We start from the raw sequence: 26,278 nt of genomic DNA, 5'->3' as shown, positions 1-26,278 counted from the left end.
GTGTGTGTGTGTGTGTGTGTGTGTGTGTGTTTATGCGCGCTTGTGTCGTGGTGTGTGTGTGTGCGCCCACGCTCGCGGAGGGACTCGCAGCCACAGGTGCGGTTTTCTGTCAGAGCTCCTCCTGTGGGAGAAGAAATGAACAGCGGAGAGGAAAGAAAAAAAGAAGAAAGATTCCGCTTTGATTTGATTGTTTGTTTTTTTTAATCTGCAAGAGTGAAAAGTCTCCTCATTGCCCCTTATAATTGTTTGAAACAACATCTTGTCATCCCTTCATCTCATGCATGAGCACACACATCCACACACACACATCCACACACACACACACATAGACAAGCCCATAAAACTACAAACCCTCACCAGGCAGAGCTCTGCGGTCCGGTCACGCTGCTCTCGGTTTGATTTTCCTGCAGCTGGCTGGACTCAGATGTCAGACGTCCCCCGCACCCTCGTCCCCTCTCCGTCCCCGCCAGCTCTGGGATGCATCCAGGATGCACCCCCTCTATCTGGATGGATCGCAGCCAAGCAGCGGGCGCAGCCCAAATAGTTTCCACGGACGTTAGCGACGCTTCCCCCCATCGCCACGTTCATCCTGCATCATCTGCCGGAGACTTTTTTTCCCGTGCGGCGGTGATGATCACAAACGGCGATCCGCTAATGGCCCGTGTCGGCCCGCGAGCGGGAACGCCGGCTCCCCCGCGGCTTCGCCTCCGCCGCCATATCTGAGTGAGCGCGCGTCGATGTGCGGAGAGGGTTGGGGGATGAACGGCCTCCTCCGCTGCAACTTGAAAACTCCTCTGCAGAATCACGGCGAGTCATTAGGAGCTTCACTCTTCGCTCTCATGTTATTCAGACGTGGCGGCTCTTTTTTTTTTTTGGCATCGAGCCGATGTTCTGGAACGATTTTAACATTCCAGGCCACTGCTCAAGGGGTCGAAAAAAGCAAACTTCACGATCTCACCGGCCACTTTATTAGGCGCATCTTTGCCAGCAAGAAATCCCACTCTGCAGATCCGGGTTGGCACCAGTTCCCGTTGGTCCCCAAGCACTCCGCCCATTCTGACCTCTGACCTCCGATGTCATCAAGGTGTTTTCCTTCCACGGATTGTGATGCTTCAGCTGGGATTGGAGGTGTTGTTCCTACAACTGCTTCACCTGAGAAACCGTTGTCACTGGTTTGGATGAGAAAGTAAAATATTGTCCGTTACTTTTGACTTTTACATTTGATCACTTTAATGGAAAAAGTTCAAAGAGAAAATATAAACATTAGCGTAAACATTAGGCATTGAACACGTTCTCTAATTAAAAGAAGTCTTTCAAGTTAAAAAAAAAAAAAAAAAAGAAAAATACTCCTAATCAATTAAAACAGGAACATTAGAATCATTTCAATGGGACCTTGATGAAAATCCCTCTAATTAGGGCTGGTGAGTGAATCCCAAACATCTTTGCGCCGTCTCTTCGCCAATGCACATCAATCACATCATCCTGGGTCACCTTGAGCACTGCCTTGGCATCGGCTCTGCTTTTTCAAATTCCGCTTTTCACACGTCTGTGGCCAGTTTCAGCCCTTTCACCGGTGCCTGTCATCGGCCACCTGCCGCTGACGCCAAAGCGCATGGAGCCGCGTGGTGCGGCGGCCGAAACTTTCTCCAAATCTGCAGCAAATCCCCCCCCAAAAAAACACAGATGTGTTGGCTACACATGTCAAACCCGCATCCAGAAAACTCCCCCCTCAGATGTCATCGCTGACCTTTATGAAATCGCACGCGTCACTCAGCCAGCCAGCCAGTCATGTCCCCGCCGCTTCCCCTCAGTGAGTCGGCCCATCGCGCTGTCCGACACTCTTTAAGATTTTGCCGATCGTGTTTACGTCGGCGCTCTCACGGTTCGCTTCATCGCCGGGAACGTCGCCGACCCTGTGAGTCACAGCCTGGAATGTCGCCGTTTATCCGAAGCTGGATCTCGTCTGGTGGTGGTGGTGGGGCGGTGGACATCACATCACATGCTGTTGACTGATTACGCCTGTAATTTATCATACGTGACATTTCCAACATTGCATTTCTACTGAGGAGGCAGTGTCTGTGCACTCGAGGCCGAAGCTGCAGGCTGAGCAGGGAACAGCAGAAGAAGAGGGATGGACGGCGAGCCTCGCCAATGCTCAGAGGACATCAAAGCTGCAGTGGCGGTTTTATTTATCAGCCCTGGATGGCATTCTTACAATAGAAAAAAGAACATGGGACGCCTCTCTTGGTGGAAAAGGTGTTTTTGCTCTTGACTGCCGTTGCCAAGAGTTTATTTTAACGCGGCAGCGTTCCGTGCCAAATATCTCCCCCTCACGCCAACAGGAAGCCAGCAGTTGAAAACAAAAAAAGGAATCTAACTGGTCCACTGTAAATGTGATAGATGGAAGGTTCCTTCAATATCATTGCCTTTTCTATGCTCTTCTGTGGCCTCTAAGCTTTTTGAAAAGTAGATTTTTATGAAAAGAAGGTCCCAGTGGAGTGTGACTTTTTAAAAATCTTATTATATTTCTAGTGTGTCGTATTCTGTTTGTAGATGTTCTTTTGCCGCTGCGACACTTGAACTTCTCCCTTGAGGGATTTATAAAGTTCTATTCTATTCTATTCTATTTACTTCCACTGTGTCAGGTGACCAGTTCCTCTGCATACACACATACACTATCTTATTACATTAATGCAATACCTATCCGTGCAGTTCTAACACTAGTACTGCAATGTGACTGCTACTGCCCCCCCATGCGTGAGCTACAGTACTAGTGGTAAAAATGAAGACAAGAGGAACATGAATAGCAATCAGATCATTAATATTTCACATCAGTAATTCCTACAGCAGCTCTGACAGACAGTCAGACACACAGACGCTCTCCAGGATTTAATAGCATTAAAGGAAAACAGAAGCAAAACCTTCCTCCTCTTCCTCCTCCTCCTCCTCCTCTTCCTCATGAATATTCAGCGGCTGAGTGCTCGGCGCGTTTTGCGGTGGGGTGCGCAGGTGGGTAAGGCGTCGCTATACGACACACAAATGAGTGAAAAGAGCAGCGGCGGCGTCTCCGGGGGCCTTGGTGGCGTCAATGCGGCCGCAGGGCAGAACGAGCGAGAGCTGCAGATTAGAGGAGCTCAGAGACGTGTCGTAAAACACTCAAGGTTAGCCTTCATCTCACCCCTCAAACATGCGCTCTGATGTGAAGACGAGGCACTTTTGTTTACGCAACGCCGCCTCACCGCTGCCGGGAAGACAGTTAGAGTTTCCACCTTTATGTTCTGGCGGTGAACACACCTGGAACAATGCGGTGTGCTGTTGTTGTTGTTGTTGTTGTACCCCACAATTGTCAAGGAGCTTCTCTTGTGAAAAAAAAAAAAAAAAAAAAAAAAAAAAAGTCTTCACTGAACAATCGAAGTCTGGTTTGCTGGCATTTATCTGAGAGTCTCAAAGACGCCCATCGCACAGAGAGCAGTCTACAGAAATGAAAACAGTGCATCCTTTTATAGAGCTTCTGGTGTGTCCTTTTCTCAACATCTATTTCTGTTGGTCAATTGTTACTTATAAAGATATAGGTGGGTCCAGCAGAATCAGGAATGTGGGGCATGTGAGACAAACATGGAGACAACCACTCTGAGATATGAGAGACACGCACAGGTGATGCGACTGAAGAGGCAACTTGAGGGCAAAAACTGAGGATCACTGCAAACATAATGAACGTCACCATCGGATTTGTACATGATTATTATGAACATAAATAAATCACCATTCCAATTCATTTTTTAAAACTGAAATGCAGTTTCTCACACATTTAATCGTCACCAAAAAATAAAATAAGATTAAAACAAACAAACAAACAAACAAACAAAAAAAAAAAACACTGACTAATTTTGCTCTTGATTTTCAGAATTGAGGGTTCCAACGCGCACTCACTTCCGCTCTCTGGAAAATCACAGCAAGCAAAACAATCAGACAATGGACTTCAGCTGTTTCTGAGGAGTTCAGTGGCAGGGCAAAGATGTCCTGTCAGTGAGTCAGTGAATTGAGTCATTTAAGTGTTACTCTTCCAAAGTCATCAGTGAGGTAAATTTTGTGTGGCAACAAAATTCCTCTTTAAATTTATAAGGTGCAGGGCGACGCAGACCAGTTGAAAATCTGTCGTCATATTAAGTTCAAAACAAACAGACCAACAAACAAAAACAGTCCAAAGATGAGAACAACTCCGTCTATTCTATATTTTCACTGACGCTTCACACTCGTTCCAGCGCAGACGTTTTTCACCGAGAGTGATCCCAAGTCCTCCGCCACCGTCACGGCCTCTTCAGTTCCATCAGTTCATCCACCCACAATTGCATTCCTGTAATGGCACGTCGAGCGCCATTGAAGGGTAGCTAAGTGCGCTATGAGATGCCTTTATGTGTCGACACAACGGCCCCGTTGTGCCTCCCAGCAGTCCGCAGGAGTTCACCGGCGAGGGGATCCGAATGGACGAGCCGTCGCTCAGGTGGCGGAGTGGGCGGAGTGGGCGGAGTCGCCGTCGGCCGGAGCGGAGGGTCCACTCACATCGTGTTTGTTGCACCTAGAAAGCAACAAAATGAAAGGACGGCGAGAGAGAAATGGGGGGGAGGGGTAACGCCATTACACATTGGAGAATTACTTTGATTTTTTTTTTTGATTTCTCCACAGATTCTTCAGCATGATTTTTCTAGAACATGGGTGGCAAGTTTCACAGCAATACAATTACAAATTTGACAAAATTGTTGTCTGCATACAAATACAACTGATATCGGTGGTATCGGCAAATATTTTATGAGAACGTGTAGAGTACTCAACACCGGTATCGGGACCGATACCCGATAATGGTATCGGTGCATAAACTTTTGCAAACCTGCAGACACCACTAGCGTCTTCCAGGGCTCTCGGCTTCGCTAAGAATCAGAAGGAATCGGAAAGACTCGACTGCAAACAAACATTTCTGGGGGGGAAAAAAGATGGCAAACCCTCTAAATCAGCTCATTCGCTCAACAAGCAGCTTTTTTTTCTTCGTACATTTTACAACTCTGCTCTCGGTCCGAGGACGTTGACGTCAGAAGCATCTTGATCCGACTTGACCCGCTGGCTCTGGCCCCTGCATTCCGAAGAGCCTCATCAAAGGGCAATTAGTGTCGCCTTGGCCAACAGTCCGCTGGCTCCGCCACGGTGGCGAGCGCTGTAGGACGCGTGGTATTTGAACGTGCGCTCGTGGAGGAGGCGGGATAATTAGTTCCCCAGGAAGGAGAGATCGGTCCTCTTGGGCAGCTGTGGTCACTCCACTTCAAACGGAAAATACAAAGAGTGAAGTCATTTGGGGGAGAAAAAAAAAAAATCTTAGCCAATTTTTTCATTTTATTCTACATTTATTCCCGTGAGGCACCGTCATTGGTTTCCACCACTCTGTTGTTGTGATCAAAGAGTCGAGGTGTGTTGCCGCCGACCCTCCAGCTGTTTTCTGAGCCACGTTTGGACCTGGGAGTTGTCCAATCAGGGTCCTTTAATCACCAGCGGGCAAAATCTAACTCCTCCAGCACATAACAACAGCCGCTTTTTCTTTTTTTTTTTTTTTTCTCAAATGCCTTTCCGCATCACTTTCTTCTGAGTAATTGGGGTTTGTTTAGACTTTTATGTTATATTCGTAGATATGCTCATTACCAGGGAAGCTTGCCACGGTTTGGTGGTTGGTAGAGCCACACACGGAATTATTCCATCAGAAACCAGTGATGCTAACTCAGTGTTAGCACTTTGTCAGCGTGCTAACAGTAGAACGCTTGGCTGTAAAACTAATTGTTTTTTTTCTCCTACAAAATAAAGAAAGATTCCACGTAGGTGCAAGGCTTACATTTAAGACTACTCTAACACGTCAGCTGGATGTTCAAAATCATCAATCAGTCAATAATAGCTTAGCGCTAGAGCTGCTCCAGCACTGACCATGTGACCCACTCGCTAGCTCATCACTGCAAAGTGTTTCAGTGTCAGCTGCAGTAATTTTATGTCATTATTCTACTGAAATGCTGTCAGCACCATAAACTTAATGATATGAAAGTGTTGCCAGATTTTAATTATAATGATTCTGCATTGTGCATTTCGCTGTATTTTACAGAAATGTCTCCCAGAGAGAGAGACAGTTTTCCTTCTCCGCCTTGCCAAAATTTAATTTAGCAGATCTCTTCTTTTTTTTTTTTTTTTGGTATCAGTCATTAAACTTAAGCTTAATGCCAAAATCAAGTTAATTCAGTTCAGAGTCCAGAATAGGGTGACCACGTTTTGATGACCAAAAACTAGGACATTTGGCCCTGCAGTGAGATGCTGATGATCAATGAAATGACACTCAGAGTTAACATTTCAGTATATTTGAAGTCTGCCTCCTCCTCTGAAAATCAATGAAAACCAGGATATTTTCTTCACTGTCATCATCAAAAAAATAAATGAAAGGATGCCCAGGACAGAACATGGAAACAGGACGTTTGGTCGGCCTAAATCCAGAATGTCCAAGAGCAACTGATTCACACTGCTGGTGCTGAATTGAAAGGGGCAAATGATTCATTTCATAGAGGGAAAAAAAGAGCAAAAAGATCAGCCGCTCAGATGCGGGAACATCTATTTTCTATCTTTCTCAAATGAGTGAGTCATTCATTTTGGGAGTAAGGCGGAGCTACTGCGAGCGGCTGGGCGATTTGTCCGTTCACACTTCAGCCTGGTTGAAGAGACTAAACTGAGCTGAAAATGTTCCCACCGGGTCCCACAGTTAGAATGACAATCACACAACGGTGACACATTGTTTGGCCTCTTAGCTTAGTTCGCTAGCTGGTAGGGATGAGTCGACGAGCTAATTGAGACGTGGAATTGTGACTCACGAGTCAGTAAAATGACTGGATGTCAGGACTTGAGGCACAGAGGCTCTTTTTATGCAGCTAACTGTGCAAATATACACATGAGATGTAATATTCAACCCAGTTTTATACACAAATATAATTGGCCTTATCCTTTTCAATTAGTTTCAATTACCAGCTTGACACTCCATTTATTCCAAATGTGCAATTTCACTGCACTGATTGCGATAATATCGCTGCACGTTAACCGTTTAGCATCGTTATTGTTATTTATTTATAGAATTTTTTAACCTGAACAAATTAAATGTATCATCTCACAGCGGGAGAGCTCGTGTGAGTTGCATATGAAAAAACAGCCGCGGGGTGCACGTTTAACTAGAAACGGAATAAATTCATTAGTATTTCGCAATTAAAAGCTTTTCTATTCCAGCGCACTGTGAACGCTCGCTACCTGACCCGCCTCCTGTCGAAGCCCCATTGCAAACTGAAGGAGCGAGAGAATCGAGTCGGCGCGTGGAAGATCTCCCAATTCCCACCCTCGACCTCAAAACAACCAGAGTTATTGGATGAGGAGCATTTGTGTAAATCCTAATCCTCAAAAGTGCAGGGAAATGAGTTTGGTGTTTCTGAAAACAAAATAAATCAAAATAAAACCCAGCTGAAGTAGCCAGTAAAACGTTTTAAATTGCATGTACGTCAGATTTTAAAGGAGATTTCCTTTTTGTTTGAGGGCGATTTCACGCTGAGTCGTCAGGGGACTCAGTTCAAATGGGCGGAGGCTACAATGGGATGGTGGTGGTGGTGGTGGGGTGGGGTGGGGGAGGGCAGTTGAATGGGCACATGGCCACATGGCGAGCAGCTAGAGGGGCGTGGGGGCGGAGCCTAATGGCGGGGGTGGGGGGAGGATAATTACACGCTTACAGGCACAAGAAAGCCGAGCGTCGCTGAGACGGAAATAACAAATCTCACCTTATCCCCTCATCACCGAGTTGTTTGTCAGACACACACACACACACACACACACGCACACACACACACACATACACACACGATATCTCTCCTTTTAGTTGTGTAATAACCCAGATGCTAACATTTATTTATTTTTTTCCTTCGGTCATCGTCGTGGCAACGTCCACACAAGTACCTATTATTATTATTATTTAGATTTTGTTTTTAATCACACAGGTAATTAAACGTTGTCAGTCTGCGATGAACGTTCAGAGGGGAAAAAAGCCAAAACAAAACCCGCTCGCCCTAATGCATTTACCCCCGGCGACAAATTGGGTTATACGTTCGCTGTCGCCCGTCTGGGAGCGAGATTCCAAAAGTTAATCAGCGGATTTGGATGGAATTGGGCGGCAGATGGCCGCGGGCCCGACGCTCAGCTGATCAGATTTTGGAGATGTATGTGGGCCGGGGACGAGCGCCTGTGGACAATTATCATTTTTTAGTCATAGCCGGGCTGCAGAAATTGCATTTTTGTGGCTTTTTGTGGGGTTTGTTTTCAAACAAAGGTGAAGCAACCAGAGAAAGAGCCAGGACGTCACGGCGAGCTGGTGCTTCGCTGGCGACTCCTTATGAAATGACCCCCCCCCCCCCCGAACAAAGAGGGCAGATTAACCAGCGAGCGGTCGGCGGCGATTCAGCGCGGAGCAGAGAAAATGTTCAGCAAAGCGCGGCTTGCGATGATCGACGGTCTCCAGACTCGGCCGGCAGAAGGAAGCGCAGCAGTGCTCGCTAATGACACATGCACACAATGAGAGAAACATAAGAACTGGCTCTGGAAAACTTGCTTAGCGTCAAGACTTTTTTCTGGGGAGGGGAGGGCAATTACATTTTCAGCATGTTTTTGTTTTTCCAACCAAGTTTGTTGAAGAAAAACTTATCGTCTTCTACCTCCTCATCTTCTGCAGCTTCCCGGAAGGCTACAACATGTTTTAGTGCAGCGGGACGCCAACCAGAGCCGTTTGTCTGATGTCACAGCGGGCGTCAGATGGCCTCTGTGTCTGTGTGTTGCCAATTTCGATGAACCATTAAATTGCATAGAATGAAAAATAAAGTATGCACCTTATGGAAACACCCATTTAGCAAGCAGTCAGTGTATTGAAATTATTATCCATCCATCATCCATCCATCCATCAATCCATCCATCCATCCATCCATCCATCCATCCATCCATCAATCCATCCATCCATCCATCCATCCATCCATCCATCCATCAATCCATCCATCCATCCATCCATCAATCCATCCATCCATCATCCATCCATCAATCCATCCATCATCCATCCATCCATCCATCCATCCATCCATCCATCAATCCATCCATCCATCCATCCATTTTCAATACCCGCTCTTTTGCAGCACTCAGTGTGGTTGTGGGGGTTTGCTGGAGCCTCTCCCAGCTGTCATGGGGCGAAGGCAGAGTGACCCCCTGGACAAGTGGCCAGTTCATCGCAGGGCCACGTAGAGACAAACAGCCATTCACTCTCACTCACATGCATGCTTTCGGGCTGCAGGAGGAAGCCTGAGAACCCGTGAGAGTTCTCGTTGAGTAACTTTGGCTTTTTAGCCGCATCGCCTCCCTTCACACGCATCCCGGTCAGAGTCGCCAAGACGTGAGTGAGAGTCGATGTGACACATTAGGAAAATGAAAAAGGGCCCTAGTGGCGCAACCGCTAAACCCCACACCGCCTTTGTAATTAGCTAAACGTCGAGGGGAGGGGCCCCGCACGCGGAGGGCATCGCGTCTGTCATGCAGCAACACAGGGAATCTTCTTGATTTTACTCTGAACAAACACACACACGGATCCTTGAATTTTTTTGGTTGTGTGTGTGTGTGTGTGTGTGTGCGTGTCCTGGATTGGCGACCACAGGCCCTCGCCGGGCCGCGGCGGCCACTCCCTCTGCTCAGTGAGTCACGGGCAGCCTGGGGAAACACTTGACACAGATGACACAGATGACACAGATGCATTTGAACTCCGCGTCTACGTGCACTGAGAATCAATGGCGGACGTGCAGCCGGAGCGTGTTTACAACCTGCTTCACCCTACAAGCCCGCTCTGGCCCATTTTGACCTGTCACCACTCATCTGCACTGACGGTTTGGGCGATCTGCCTCGTGTGTCCCCCCCCCCCCCCCCCCCCTTGAGTTTGAGTCGTCCCCGAGCAATAACAATATCCAAGCAGTCATACTTTTTTTCCTTTCTTTCATTTCCTTCCGACGTACATGCGGCCGTCTCTTTGAAAACTAGCATCTCCAACGTGTGGACGCTTTGTGGCTGAGGCTCGGAGAAGTGTGACAGAGCTGGTGAAAGCTGAGGAGACAGTCATACAGCTGTGTAAGAAATAAATAAATAAACAAACAAACAAACAAACAAACCCAGGCCTTGGGCCCGGCCGTTATCCACTTTACGCAAAACTAGCGTTTATTTTTAGTTGCTGTATTTCAAACATTTTCCGAAGTATTCTAAAGGCGAACTAGCTCAGGTGATATGTTCTACATTTTCTATGCCCTTCCTTCCTTATTTTCAAGTTCAGGGAGCCAAAGCTATGACACAGTGAAGTCTTCAGACATGATGAGACGTTACTGTACACTGTGCAGGGAGAAGCAAGTTCGCAGGCACGATCACAGGTTGTGCACGCATCCGCCGGCACCAAGACGCTCACTGGCAGGCGAGAGCTACAGTTCCAGCTGTTAATGGCAGCTAGCGTTAGCAGCCAGAGCTTTTAGAGTCGCATTTAAACTGTCCCCGTGAGCTAACGCCCCCTACAGTGTGATCCTACTGTCTCAACCGTGGAAATATGGAGCTAATGATAGTCCGGGGGAAGGAAGGGGTTGTGAATTATACATGTACAATTATATAAATGATGCACATTGCTTTCGAGGGACGGATACTCCTCCTGTTGGAATTGACGAGGCACAAGGATGCACCTCTTCTCAGGGTTGAGGTTGCAGTGAAATCTCAGCTCTTCACCTGCGCAAACAAAAGCGAGAAGAGCTGCACAAGCTTTTAATGTGAATCTGTCAGCTGAGAACTTCTCTTGTTGGAGGGGAAACGGAACACAAAACGTCCTGCCAGAGCAGCTGCACAACCTCAGAAGTTCACCGTCATGCAGAGAGGCCATATAGGCACACGGTAAAAAGGAACTGCTAGCTAAGCCGAGCTAACGGATGTTCTCGGCTGCGTCTGGTCAAACTACTGTGACAAAAGGGACCATATACTTCACATATAATCCACCAAATGTCTTACCTTTGCCGCTCTGACTGATTAGCATGCTGCTCTGCACAGTATCGCATGTCTTGTTCGTGTGGCGTTGATTAGCCGTGCTAACAGCATTGTGCGACTTTCCGTTTGGAGGCGTGTTGCTGCATTTCTGTCACAAAGCCAGTGTGTTGCTATGAGTTGGTTTTGCTAACAATAAGGCCAACAAAAAGAGGTCCTCATCTTGCTTTTCTGGCTATTAAATGACTCCCATACTTTGACTTCCTCGGCTAATTTGGTGCACATTAACTGTTGGAGAGTTGATATTTCAGGTGATATTAGGTTTAGTTTCAAGTCACGCAGCTACGTTAAGAATGCTATCCCTCCTAAAACTCTGCTCCAGTGAGCGTTCACACGCCAGGTTTTGTCTGTTAAAACCTTCCGTGACAATGCTATCAGACAGCATTTTTTTCAGCGAGAAAAAAAAAAGGAAAGCAGAGAAGCAAACAGGCCCCGGTGCCAAAAAAGTATGACGGACAGCACACAGCGGCGTTCTGCGTGCGCCGCCACCCGCTGAGCTGCCTGTCAGCCTGTTGCTGTCCGTCAGCGCTGCAGCCGACAGGCCAGGTGCACCGTCTCAGCTATTTTCCTCCACGGGACCAAAACGCTTGACATGACAGCCACTGTGGCAAGCCCCCCCCCCAACCCCCATCGGAAGTTATCAGCCGCTGCCCGTTGTTTAGCCAACGTGTTAATCTTCTCCTTCCGACATTTCACTTAAAACTCTTTTCCACGTCTCCTGCTTCACTTTGCTTTGCAATGACGTGTCCCCGTTTTTTTTATGTTCAAGCTCAGTAGAACATAATGTGTTGCTAAGTTCACAGTTCTACCGCTGACGCAGAGGGACTTCTTCTGCATGTAATTGGGTGGGATGATCCAAAGCGCTCGCTGCCAGTTACGACGAGGTTGAGTGACGGAATGTGCGTTCTTGCTGTTGTCATGTTCACTTGTTATAATTTAACCTATGAGGTGAGTTGAAAAAAAAAAAAAAGAAGGAATAAAATAGTGAGCCGCATGTTCCCCACCTGCTGTCGCTCCTCTTCGCATATTATCATTTCTTCTTCTATTCCAGTTATATTACTTTCCTGTGATGTGCTGCGGGTTCCCTTGTGGCTCCTTCACGTATGGTCTCATTAAGAAAAAATGCAACTTTGTGTTCTGCAATGAAACCACCTGGAAGTGAACTTGCGTTCACAGATTTTCTTCTTTTCTTTTGCTCACCGTATAGCGACCGTGTATGAAATGTACATATACAACGTACATCTGTTCCTCCTGACTCTGTGGCCCCCTCCCGTTTCACCACTCCCACCCAACGATTCTCATTTGTGTTGACGGAGCGCAAGCGGGAGATGCGGAGCTAAACTCGTTTCCTCCCTCTGTGTCTTTCTCCCTCTCTACTTTAGGTTCGGCGGAGGCGGAGACGAAGAGGCGTCCCCGAAATATACGGGACAAAGTGAAGTGCGTCCCGTATCAGTTCATTACGGGACAGGTTTTTTAGTTGCCAAATATGAGACAATCGCGTATTTTACGGGAGTAGACCACAGACAGAAATCAAATGAGATTTTATTTTTTTACCGGGACAGGTGGTGAAAAAAGAGAACAATTTGGGGGAAAACGGGACGGGTGGCAACACCAAGGCTGCCGGGCTTGTTCAGAACGCCTGCGAGTGAAGCGATCGCACCGAGCGGCTGCGGTTGTTGATGATGATAAGGGCGGCGATGCTGATTGTAATCTCTCTTTTCCTCAGTACTTAACACTGCTCAGCGTGTCCCCTTTCGCTCGTGGAATTGTAAAAGCTTTTCAGATGTCCATGGATATATATATATATATATATATGTATATATATATATATATATATATATATATATATATATATATATATATATATATATATATATATGTATATATATATATATATATATATATATATATATATATATATTTTTAAAAAAGCAGCTTTTCAGGTGCAAAATGAAAGACGTGCGTGCGTTTCAATATTCACTGACTAAAATATAGGAGCCTCCGTGAAATGTGTTTATGCAGAGCAAACAATGGCACGACATCTATCAGAGACAACAATGCCATAGCGCCCCCTGTTTACCTTTACTCACGCACATTTATGTTAATGTACGTATTGTGTCTCCTCATCCTGTCTGCTTTCGGAACCATCAAACAGACACCCCTCCATGCTAATGATGGCCTAGCCTGCCAAGACGGCAGCGTAAACTGAAAAAAAACAACAACGAAATGAAACAGCTGACTTGAAGTATTATGTGCGTCATGACTCATCAACATTGTTTACAAAATGCTATTTTTTTTTAATCCTTTTTTTTTTTTTTTTTTTTTTAAATCTGTTAATCTCTTTCAGTGGAAGTTCAGTCAGCGATTTCTGCACTGGAAGCAGGCGACAACCTGCAGGGAGCTGGTTTGTTTTGGTGCACAAGCAAGCGATGCCTTGGGGGTGATGTGAGTTTGCATGAAGCACTACTAGAATATTGCACTGAATTACACACAAGAGAGTGGATCCGGTCTGCAAAACGCTCAGAAAAGTTCCGGCGATGACAGCCTTGTGAATATATCACCCTATGGGGATTGTTTTGAGCTATTTCATGCAGCAGGTCCTTTCCAATGTTGTTGGGTTTTTTTTTTATGGCAGCAAGTTTCCAGCAAAAAGTTGTGTAACGGTGCCGTGAATGAGACTTAGTTCACAGTGAAAGTACAGGGACCTCGACTTCACCCACAAGCAGGGAATTGGAGAGAATATTGAAGAAAGAAGACCGTGATGAAGATACAAAAGATTAAGGGACATGAAATCAGGTCTGACAGCGAGAATATATATTTCACGCATTCTGAGAATTACGAGCATCGTTACGTCGATGTGTTGTGGTACCAGGCGCTCACTTTAACTAACAGTAAAAACGGGTCCTGCGTAAAAAAATGGCCCCGTGTTTAAAGCAGCCGGGCTGCGGATTCCCAAGAAATTAAGAACTTGATGGTGACACTCATCTGTTTTAGATCGTCTGACGACTGCTTTACATCACAGAAACCGTTTGAAACTGAGCAGCTGACACTCCTGACAAATACAGGAGGAGAATTGCGCTGCTTTGGTGTTGATTTATAAGAGCGGAGCTTCGTGGGATCAGACAGTTATTAGCATCAACGCAATGAGAGAACGGTCTGCTGGCCGATGTAACAGCATGGTGCGGGCGGTTCGATCTCCAGTCGGCCGCGATCGATTTAAAATAATTCACCTGCGTGGATGCGTTGCGCCTTTCATAAACAAACAAATGTAAGCAGACAGAAAGAAAGGCAACTTTTTAATATTAATGCAGGTTTTTTTTCTTTTCTTTTCTATTCTTCCTCGCCTCCGCTGACATTCACATGAGAGTCATTTTCTCTGAGTCTTTATTGCGGCCACACAATAGTTCTGCCCTGGCATGAAATGAGTTGAGGAGCTTAATGAAAGTCTGACACTTTGCTGTGTACATTGTCCAAAGCCACTGAAGTGCATGTAATGTTCCTTGGCAGGTGGCACAAAGAGTTTGAACAAAGCACATTAACTGGCCGTTCTGCGCGAGGACGTCTGCATTGTTGGCGGCAGATCAGGACATCAACTCATATTAGGGGCATCGACATTAAACAGAATAAAAAATGATGTGGAGTATTTGCCTCATTTTCTACTGATCCTTCAACACTGCCATCGGTTTCTCTGTGACTGAGACAAGCAAATCTCCTCTTTTAGCCACCGCCGCCGCCACCACTGCTGCTGCAAACAGACACACACACACACACACACACACACACACACACACACACACACACACACACACTGATTTATCCTGCTTGAATGAACCATCTGAGTCGTTCGGTCTGAAATCTCCTACCTTTGACAAACACCCTTTAAAAGTCGATATTTATTTTGTTTATTCATATATATACATATATATATATATATATATATATATATATATATATATATATATGTATATATATATATATACATATGTATATACATATGTATATGTATATATATACATATATATACATCTATGTATGTATATATATATATGTATGTATATATGTATATATATATATGTATGTATACATATATATATGTATATATATACATATATATGTATATATATATATATATATATATATATATATATATATATATATATATATATATATATACATACACATATATATATATATATATATATATATATATTTACATATATATAATGTGGGTTTTATTCATTTGCTCCTTTCTCCTGGTGCTAGCTATGGTAATAAAGCTGTTTCTGGATATTTTTTTTTTTTTTTTTATTGAATCTGCCATTTTCCCAGCAACAGATGGTCGTTGTTTCAGGTCTCGAGGTTCGCTGGTCAACAGGTCTCAATCAATATCTTTGATTGATCCAAACCTTCATTGCTGTGGCTGTATCAATAGATAGGCCCCCGCCTTCTCCTGCCATCTTCCTGCCTGATGCTGCATGTCTGTCGCTGTCCATGGTGCTGATCCCGGGACTGTGAAGAATGCAGGGGCTGCTCGCAGGAATTCAACATTTATATATATATCTATATATCTATATATATATATATATATATATATATATATATATATATATATATATATATATATACATATATATATATGTATATATACATATATATATATATGTGTATATATATATATATATATATATATATATGTATATATATATATATATATATATATATATATATATATATATATATATATTGGCCAGTAAACCAGGGGTGAGCACCCCTGCACAGGAGTGCGATGCCACCCATGATATCACCTGGGTCCGTTTGGCAGTTCACAATGTCATTGCGCTTTCACGGGGTCCAGCCGTCACCGACAGATGCTCCCGCCTCATTCTGCTCAATGGCCGACAGGTGTGGCGGAAGGGAAGCACGAGGCAGAAAGTGTTTCTTTATTTTAAAAAAAAAAAATTTTTTTTTACACAACACAGAATTTAAATAGCTGTGAGGCTTTTTCGACATTTGAAGCCGTACATCCAAAACTGGCCTCTTCAAAGAACACAATGTGATTCACAAGAATTTTTTCCTCTCTCTGAATGAGCCAGAGGAGGCTGGCAATGCTTCCATGCCTGGCTGTGAAAAAAAAAATAATAATAATAATAAAAGCCAAACAAACAAAACAAAACAAAAAAAAAAAACTCAAATGGATTAATTGACAAAAGCCCATCAAAGACGGAAGAAAAGAGTGTTCCTGCTCTGGGAGTGTCCATGAAACTTAATTAAAGTGTTACTATGGCAACAAGGTACAGTATCACCTAGCAGAATTTCAGCCAGCCAAACCTGCAGTTTGGATCAAATATTTTATATATCGGGTTGGGTTGTTCACCACTTGTTGCTGTCAGAGAAAATGCCGACAGCAGCTTCCCTCCAATAAAAAACACCTCTGCTTGTCAGGCGTAAAGGGCAAACCGGACAAGTTGTATTGTGATGCTTTCATGAACACCACCACTTATCTGCCAATCGTTCCTGCTGTTTCTAATCAGATGGAAACAAATCACGTGTTCAGGTTTTGAAGCCGTCCAGCTGCCCCGCAAGGTTACTTTAACAAATAGACACAGTTAAATGTAAATTTCCTCACATTCCATTGGGCAGCGGTGTGAGAGTCATCATCATTGAATCACTCCTTTTGGAATTTGAGAAAACTGATGTTTGGTCTCATTATAACATGCATTCTCCTCATTAGTTTGGCTAAGAAACACACATTCCCCCAGTGCATGAATTCAGATCAAGTCAGTGACAAGACAAATATCAAACGCAGGTTCAAAACGTTCACTAAATTGCCTTCGTTCCGCATCTGCAAAATGTCTCTTCTTGGACATTTGTGATTACTTGTGTATGTTTGTCAACTTGGGAAAAGACAACCTGCTAACATGGACTCACTGCAGATTCCAGCTGGGATCTGTTGGCTTGATGTTGTCAGCTTAAGGTTCACAAAACCAACATGCCTGATGGGAGATGTGGTTTCACGGTCAATGCACTCTTCACACTGACCAAGACTTCAAGTTCAACACAGTCTTACAACTTTCCAGGTGTGTTCGGCTGCATGCATCGCATGGCAGCTGCTGGCCTTGGGGTTGACACACCTGTGGTTGCCTTGGTTACCTTCACAAAGCGTGGCAGAAGTGGAGGACAGCCAGTAAAACCAAGGCAGCATCATGAATAGCATCTTCCTAAGTGTGTGCTTTGATGTACGTATTAGCTGTTATCCAGTGAAAGTGTTTGCAACGCGCTTTCAGATCTGAATTCAGCGGTTCAGTGTCAGAGGCCCTCACCTTTGTTTGAACCCTATTTACATAAAAGACGCATAATTAGACAGGGTTGTGCAGAGTGGCCAAATGTACATCTCGCACACGATGTGAGAGAAGGGGGGGGGGGGGGGGGGCTCTACCCTGTAACCATAATCTGTAAGAATTATGTATATATGTGAGGGAGCGGAGCGGGAGGGAAACCCTGGCTCCACAACAAAATGGTTCAAAGGCACAAACACTTAATGATCAGTGGGAAAGACAGAAAGCACGAGAGGAGACAGAGTGTAATCCTCACCGAGACGGACTTGTCAGGCCTCCCTCTCGCTGCCGATTGCTCACGTCCTCAATAAAAAGCTTAGAAAACAACAGCAGCAGCAGCAGCAGTCGTTAAAGGCTTATTGATTTGTGCCTATGGTACCAGGAGGGGGGTGGGGGGGGGGGGGGAGGGGGGGGGGGTGCACGAAAGCAGCGTGTGGACTCTCACCAGTTCGGTGCCGGCGGGTCAGACGCCGCTCGTGCTCTCTTGGCTGAGTTGCCCCGACAAATTGCTGGTGACACTGCCCTCTATAGAGCGCTGCAGCAGCAGAGCTGAACCTCCTTCCCCGGACTGTCAGCAGGCTGTGCGGGGGAGAGTGGCACTGACAATAAATGTGACAGTTTCAGGCTGGCTTTTTTTGTTTATTTGTTTGGTTTTTTTTTTAAACTCCAGACAGTTGATAGGGGGTCCGTCAATGTGAACGTGGCGGAGAATGCCATCTTTAAAACAAATAAATAAATAAGAACAGTTAATCCTCTGGCCTCCTACACATTTGCTCTGGAGTTCAAGTTGAGAAATCTTTCCAAGAACACATACATAAGTTTATTCCAACCTTTTAGTGTCATTTGTTTATCATTTATTTGTTGACGGGCTCACAAGTTTGACAGAGTTTAAGTGTCGGTGTGAGCGTGTCAGAAATGAATAAGGAACTCTGATGAATGCGGTTGAAACAGCAGCCATCAAGAAAATGTCAGGCAACAAATACACATATAGTAGTTTTATTTTCTCAAGGAGAATTATGGATTCCTGTCTGTGAGTACAAGATAAGTCGTGATTGATTGATGACTGATAGATGGATAGATAGAAGGATGGACAGCTGGATGGATGGATTGATGCATGGATGAATGGATGGATGGATGGATGGTTGGATGGATGGATGAAAAATTTACCTAAAATTGAGTTTAGATGCTTTGCTTGCTACTCAGCTCGTCCGTCTGGCCATATTCTACCAGTGGTCATCCCTCGCTGTGGGTTGCATCCCATTTCCCATTAGGACGCCAACATCTGGAGCCAAACAAGCAGGTACTAAAACTCATGTTCACCCCTACAAGCAATTCACCAGAAATCGTCAACAATAGCCGTCAAAACCATCAGCAGCGCAACGATATGCTTTTTGACAATGTTGCAGGTCTCCTCCACCAAGCAGAGGAGCCTTTTGTTGCTCAGATTCGCAGCTCGTGTCAAGAGCCGACATTCTTAAGGCCCCAATATACCAAAGTTCACATTCTGACAAGATGGGGAAACTAATTTGTTTTATTCAAATGACTTCAGAATTTCTTTTTTTCCTCTTTGGATGGTGGGCGAAATGAAGCTGCCATCTCAGTCACTGTCTCCCAAAATAACCTATTGCCTCAATTTTTTAAAAGACAACCCCGAGGAGCGCATCACAAAGGGTTTACTTCCGCCAGCAAAAAGAGAGAAGCTACCCTCGCTAAGGTGATGCTGATTACAATGACATAGCCGGAGGCTGCTGTCAAAAGTCTGACTGGTGTCTACAACATTTTGTGGCTCGGGTCCCTCCTGAAATCTTGACGGGTTTGTTGAAGATGAACATAATGAGTGGGGAGGAGGGAAGAGGTAGAGGGGGAAATAAAACAGCCCAATTATTCAAGTGTTTGAATCAAATGTGACTGATGTCAAACTAGCCTGTCTTTGTGACAGTGGGGATATGCTAATGCTAAGCTCTGGAAAATGTCATTTTTATGCTTAAAAAAAATACTCGTGGGGAGTAACTTTTAATGAAAATGACATTTGGATTCGGGCTTCTCTCGACATGAGTGACATGACGACGAGGGGGAAGAAAAAACACTGATGCGGTTACTGCCACTCGTTGCGACGAGTGACGACGTACAGCAGCAGGCTGGCAGCGGTACATCCCAGGCGAAGCCTCGCAGTGTCGTTCACACGCAGCTGCCGACCTGATTGATTGTCGGCCACGAGACAAATGATTGCACCAATTTGAAACCAGATGAACAACGTCGAAAAGGACATTCCACCCAAAATTGAAGCTCCGCCCATTCCCCGCTCAATCCCGTGTGGACGGGGGCTCTCCGGAGAGACTGGCGGACACGCCCGGCACTCAAAGTGGGGTAAGGGTTGCCAGTCGTCCGGATGTGCGTGTCTTCGAGCTGCGTTTGAGGAAGCCCGAATTGTGGTGAAGGAACCCATGCAGCCACAGACACAGCACACAAAGAAGCAGTTTTTTGCAGTTTGTGGAGATTCGAGTTGAGCCCTTCATTGTAGCATGTGGGTGCAAAGCTTCTGTATACCACCCCCGATGGACCGGCTACATGGACTGGGTATCTTTTATTAAATAGGCAAAATAAAAGCAACATTTCTAAAATTCAATTGCAGGTGTTTCCATCGGATGGTGTGAAGTGCATAAGCCGTAATTGAGATTCTACGAGAATTACGTTTGCTTTTTGTTTGTTTACGTTTGTTTGCTGTCAAGAGTGGTTGTCACATTTTTCTCTTTGACTTTGACTTTTATTTGTAAAATACTTTGTCTCCTCCTCCCTCCAAACATAATGCGCTATTTTCACTTGAAGTGAACTGGTCATGTGACCTCCTACGTCACGTCCAGTGACCTGATGAAAAAGTGTTTCCATGACACTTTTGCGAGATACCTCTACATCAATATGTCTGAAAAACCATCTCATGAGAGCGTAAAAACCTTTTAGCGATATGTGAGAGGTTTTTAGACGTTTCCATTACCAGTTTTTTATTGTGATATTTAGGTTTTGCGCAATTCTAGGGGTGATGGAAACGCAGCTACTTAAAGAATGGGAGATCTTCTATTAACTCTGACCACTGGCTCACTCCTTTGACCGCTTGCTAGCTAACCGCCAAGAAGAGACTAGGCACGATTCCGCTATCGCGTGACTGCTGCATTTGTAGAAACGATATGAAATGAATCACTGTTTAAGTCCTGCGGGGGAAAATCACCAGCTCCTCTCCCGCCCTGCTTACGATGCCTGGCTGTCAACCAACGAATCACTCGCTTGCTCACAGTTGCCCCGTCCAGCTCGCCTGATGAGTGAATCACTTGCTTGCTGCGGGAGTGGGCGGAGCTTGTGTGGGGTTTAGTTTTTGAGTCATTTTGCCGGCCACTGCGGGCTACGCCTCCTTCGACCTGAGCTACGTGAGGTCAGTTGAGGTCGGACAGACAGATGGACACGCTTTCATTGCATCATTTGCAGGTGGACACCTGGTCCATCAGCTCGCTGTGTGGAGCCACATCCCCGGCTGTATGAAAAATTGAATGGGACCTGTTGACTTGACGGCTGTTGGTAGTGCTGGGAGGCTGCAGGAGAAGTTTGTTGCTGTAGTTGTTGGTGTTTTGAGTGAAATTAGAATGTGGGTGGACTTCTTTACCTCCATGAATTTTCCTGTGTGGGGTTAGAAAATGTCCCCTCTGCAACGTGCGGTGAACTACCTCCTTTAATCTGTCAGGTCCATTGAACACAAGAGTTTGCAAAAAGCACCATGTGTGGACTTAAATGTTGCTCCATCGCTCGTTTTCTCTCTCTTGGAGCTGAGCGCGTTGTGGACTCTCGGCCAGTTGATGGAAACTTCATTATCGCAAACACGATTTGTGCAGATCCAGCGACAGATCACCACCACCAATCTTCTGTCGTTGTAATTCAAGATACGCATTTAGTCTCGCGATGCAGCGTGAGGGTCTGCCTTTTTTTTTTTTTTTTTTGAGAGTGGAAGCAAAAAAAAAAAAAAATCCAACAGAAAATAAATCGGCTTAATGGACAGAATTAGAGTGGTCTGAATCCAGGGTGGGATTAAGGGGGGTAGGAAATTGTGTGAAATAAAAGAGCGAGTGATCAGGAATGACTGCGCGTCTGTCTGGAGGCTGGAAGGAGGCGCACACACGCGTACGCGCGCACGCACAGATGCACAGAGGAGAGAGGGAGGGGGAGGAGAGAGAGAGAGAGTGTGTGTGAGTGAGTGAGTGAGTGAGTGAGGCGGAGAAGGAGAGGAACACATTTTCATCCAAACCTCTGTGTTTTTTCCTCCCAGAGCCCGTCTCCGCTCCGCGGCTCACCGCAGCTCCCCATTGTTCAAACTGGAAGGGGGGGAGATTTTTTTTTTTTGAACAACAACAACAACAACACTTGGCTCCTTCTTCCAATCGGCGGAGGCTCGTCTTCTTTTTCCTCTCCTGCAACCCCCCTCCCGCCCCACCACCACCACCACCCCTCCACCCTCACAACCCACCCGCCTCTCTTGATTGCTCGCAGATTTTCTCCCACTTTAGTCCTGAGCTGCATCATGAATAGTTTGTGGACACCTTTCAATCGCATACCTCTGGAATGGCGGGGATTACGCAGCCGAATCCCGGGGAGCGCGTGAACGCCAATGGAGTTTGGGATTTACCGCGAAACAAGAGAAAGATGACCGTCTTGTCGCTGTGCTCGCTGCTGCTGTGCGCCGACCTGCTGGATTTAGCCGTCGGTAAGTGTGACCCTCCGCGAACCGAAGTGTCGGTCGTTCGAGTTGAAATGAAGAACGATGAAAAATATCATCATCATCATCATCATCATCATCATCATCATCATCATCACCATCATTATTATTATTTTTTTTAAATTATAAAATGCATCATGATGATCGCGAAACGGACGAACCCGGGCGGAGGCGATCCGTGCCGTGCCCAACTTTTCCCCCTCCCCGATCCGCACCAAGCTCGGCGTGTGTGCACGCACACTCCGGGGTGGTCGTGGTGGTGGTGGTTGGTGTGAACATTTGGCTTAAAAAAACAAAACACACACACACACACGCACACACACACACACACACACATGAATCAACGAAATAATAATGATAGCGGCAGTGACGGTGGCAGCGACACGACGAGGACGCGAATGTGCGTCTCATCTCAATTCCGCTGCATGCACCATCAGCGGCGCGCACCGCGAGAGCAGCGCCGACTGTGCGTGCCGCCGCCGGAGCGCGCCCCATGCGGGCTGCACTCCTCGCGCACACCTCGTCCGTCTCTCCTTTGCCCTGTCCCTCGGCTCGGTTCGGCTCGGCCCCAAACTTCAGCGCCTTGATCGACGCCTCTTTTTTTTTTTTTTTTTTTTCTTTCATCATTTATACCCATTTGGCGGTGCGTCCTGCGCGGCGCGGCACCGTCACGTTCATCGCGTGCCTTCCCCTTCTCGTTCAGCTGTTGAGGCGCGAGGAGGGCGCAGATGCCACGCGGCCGATCCCGTGATTTCTAGCCGTTCTTTCCCGCCCTGACGCCGCTGCCGCTGAGCCGAGTTCGCTGCGCCTCCTCGAGTTGACGGGCGCGAGATCAGTAGTGGAGTCACGGCGCGTGATGGGGGTGGGGGGTGGGCGCTGCACGTGCCTTGTGGTGGCAGGAAATAAGACCCCCCCCCCCGCTCCCCCTCCCGTGTTTTTATTTATTTATTTTTGCATGTTGCATGACTGCATCGGTGGAAACTCTGAGGGACTTTGAGCCTCATGTTGCAGCAGCGGCAGCGGCAGCAGCAGCAGACGCTGCCCTGCAGACTGTGTTACCTGTTCAAGCTGCAGCTGGTTGGCTGGTGTGGACTCGCACTCAAGTGCTTTTTGACCCCCCCTGACCCCCGGCGTGTCACTTGCACTCAACACCAGCAATCACGCACCTTCCGTCTGCTCCAGGTCTGTCGCATGATTGCTGGGAGAGACACACACAGACACACACACACACACACACACACACACACACACACACACACACACTCAGCTGATTGGCAACTCCATGTTGTCCATGGGCGTTAATGAGCGCGGGTGGTCGTTTGTCTCTTTCTGGCGCCACGTCCCCGGGTGCGACCCCCTGACCTCCTGACCCCTGAGCGCAGGCTGAGCCGTGATAGAAAACATTTTGTTTTGTAGTAGCAGCAGTAGCTACAACATCGGATGTAAGTCTGGCTGACGTACCCCTTCCCGGAACCAACTGAATATCCTGTTTGATTCATCATAGCGCTCGATGCCTCACAAGGATTTTTTTTCACCAGATCAAGGTTTTCTCCTCCCACACTCCCTAAACCGATGGCTACTGATCAATAAAACCCTCTCAATGCCACTTTTTTTTAATTATTTTTTTTTAACTTTCATAAAAAAACTCTATCCGTGTCATTAAATCGATAAACGACAAATAGAATGTCTAACTTTGTAATGAATAGGAGCCTCCTGCCTTCACCTGCTGCCAGATATGTTTCTCCTTTTAGAACTTCAGCACAGCTTCCCTACTTAATGCAGCAGAGCTAACCTGGCCCTCGCTAACCTGGCCCTCGCTAGCCTGGCCCTCGCGAGCCTTGTGGACATGCAGGTTTTATGGGTTGGTTGTTGAGGTTTGAGAGGCTGCTTTTGGTGTGTGCGCTAAGTGTTCCTCCAGCACTTGAAGTTTTTCGGAAGGAACATTAATAAACCTGCTGCAACACGGGAAAAAGAAAAGAAGAAGGAAACGTCAAACTCAAGCGTGAGGAATAAGCACGAGGTCTTTGCAGGGTTTTCTGCGCGTTTTCTACTGTAAACACGTGTTAATGGGTTGTAGAGGCGCACAGCTCAGAATTTATGACTGTGTGTCGCCAACGTGGAGCCGTGTCCTCAGTGCAGCTGTAATTGGCACCGACCATGTCACATTAAAAGTACAGCGCGTAAAATTCTGCCATCTGGTGGTCAGACTTTAGATTGCAGTGCTCATTCGCTCATCCTCCCTCTCCTGAACTTGCCAGCAGAACTGCCGGATGCCTATATGTGGATATATGTATATATATATATATATATATATATATATATATATATATATATATATATGTATATATGTATATATATATATATATATATATATATATATATATACACATATATATACATATATATATATGTATGTATATATATTTTCTGTTTGTCTTTGTTGGCTGGTTGTTTGTCTCTGTATGTGGTCTCGCCATGAACTGGCAACTTGTCCAGGGTGTCACCTTGCCTTTGCCCTATGACAGCTGGGACAGGCTCCAGCACACCCCCGTAGTAACCCTGAGTGCAGGAGAAAGCGGGTTTTGAATATGGTTGGATGTATGTGTTGTGAATATACACTTCTATTGATATATTTACAGGTAGTATGTTCAGCTTTTACCGATACAAAAACCATGACTCAAAGACCAAATTTTACACACTGTACCTTTAAGCAAATGCATGCTACACACTGGTGCGCACATCTCAATAGCACACAAGCCAACAACTTGTGTGCAGCGGAAGCTTAGCTTGCTAGTTAGCCAGCTGACAAACGGTTGATGTCTTGGACACGCAGCTATGTTATGCCCATTCGCCAACGCCACATTCAAGGTTTAACCTGGAAATACATTCTGTTATTATTATTAACAAAAGTGATTGAACATGCTGACAGGCGTCTGACGTGTGTGTGTCTGCTGGTTGACATGGAGCATTTGGCTGTATTTAGTACCAAGCTCTGTTTTGGTGGGTTTTCGAGGATTGAGGCAGATTCTTCTGGAAACCAGAAGACATGAAGGTAACTGCAGCATCTTATTCATCTCAATGTTGGGAAAATCCAGAATTTTTTAAAATCAGTTGTTTCCGTTAGTTGTGCTAGGATGCGTGCTAGCTTTTATTTTAAAAAAGTAAAGCAACTTAGCGCCACAGTGTTGTTATTCCCCCAGCGATTCATCTCCATTAACACATCCAGGAGACTTTCAGAAGTGTCTTGTCAATAATCACGTTTGTCATTTGTTATTTTGATAATTGCACAGACTGACCCATAGTTTGTCCGTGCCATTGTTTTTCTTTTTTTAGCCTGATTACAGTTGTTGCAATCGTCACCTTCTCCACCTCCTAATGAGTTTTCCCACCTCGTCAGATTGATACATTTTCTGCCCGCGGTTGTTATTTCAACCTTTGCAGGGAGGCATTGTCAGCGTGTGGAGCTCACACTGGAACACTGAAGCTTTGCTGATGTGTTAATAACAAGGTGAAAAGTATCCAAGGGAGATGATCTATTTGGAGTCTCTGCCGCGAGAGGGGACGCTTGGCTCTTTGACGTCCTGTGATTTATGACTTCCTGTTGATAAGAGGCGGCACTCTCGAGCTCCGAGCTTAATTGAGGAAAGGTGTTTTGTTGTTTGTTTCTTGTCTTTTTGGTTTTTTTTTTTTCCCCCTCTGCAGTCTCGTTAAGATGATGCAGAAGGTATGAAAAGGCCATGTTTTTTTTTTTTTTTATTATGTTTTGTTTTTTGTTTGTGATCTATTTGACCTGTGTTTTTTGTTAGCTCGATTAGTTTGCAGCCCTTTTCCGGGACCTTAGCCAACTTTGTACGCGCTGTGTTTTCGGAGAGGGATTCCGCGGGCAGCTCCAAGATTGGAGATTAATGATACCGGAATGTTCAGACGCTTTTGATTCGTGTCAAATTGAAGCGATTCGATGCTTCTTTTTTTCTTCCTCTTCCTCAAGCAGCAGCCGCAGCAGTTTATTTTTTTCCACTTCATTTCTTCCCCTGACTCA

At 45.7% G+C, this 26,278-nt stretch overlaps 1 protein-coding gene across 3 annotated transcripts in view; it reads left to right on the top strand.

The window, feature by feature from the left end:
* The first annotated feature begins 21,723 nt into the window (after positions 1 to 21,723).
* The window catches only part of igsf21a (immunoglobin superfamily, member 21a), a 192,249-nt gene continuing 187,694 nt past the window's right edge, over positions 21,724 to 26,278 (top strand). The window contains exon 1 of one of the 3 annotated variants that reach the window (XM_076025080.1): positions 21,724 to 22,227. In XM_076025080.1, the coding sequence (XP_075881195.1) occupies positions 22,086 to 22,227 (142 nt within the window). In that variant the 5' untranslated portion in view covers positions 21,724 to 22,085. The remainder of the gene's footprint in view (positions 22,228 to 26,278) is intronic. The other 2 variants (XM_076025082.1, XM_076025081.1) reach the window with 2 other exon arrangements.

Source organism: Nelusetta ayraudi, unplaced genomic scaffold (assembly GCF_046127955.1).
Source record: "Nelusetta ayraudi isolate G7.1 ecotype Tasmania unplaced genomic scaffold, CSIRO-AGI_Nayr_v1 ptg000017l, whole genome shotgun sequence".
Taxonomy (NCBI): domain Eukaryota; kingdom Metazoa; phylum Chordata; class Actinopteri; order Tetraodontiformes; family Monacanthidae; genus Nelusetta; species Nelusetta ayraudi.
This window is presented reverse-complemented; position numbering and strand designations above follow the sequence as displayed.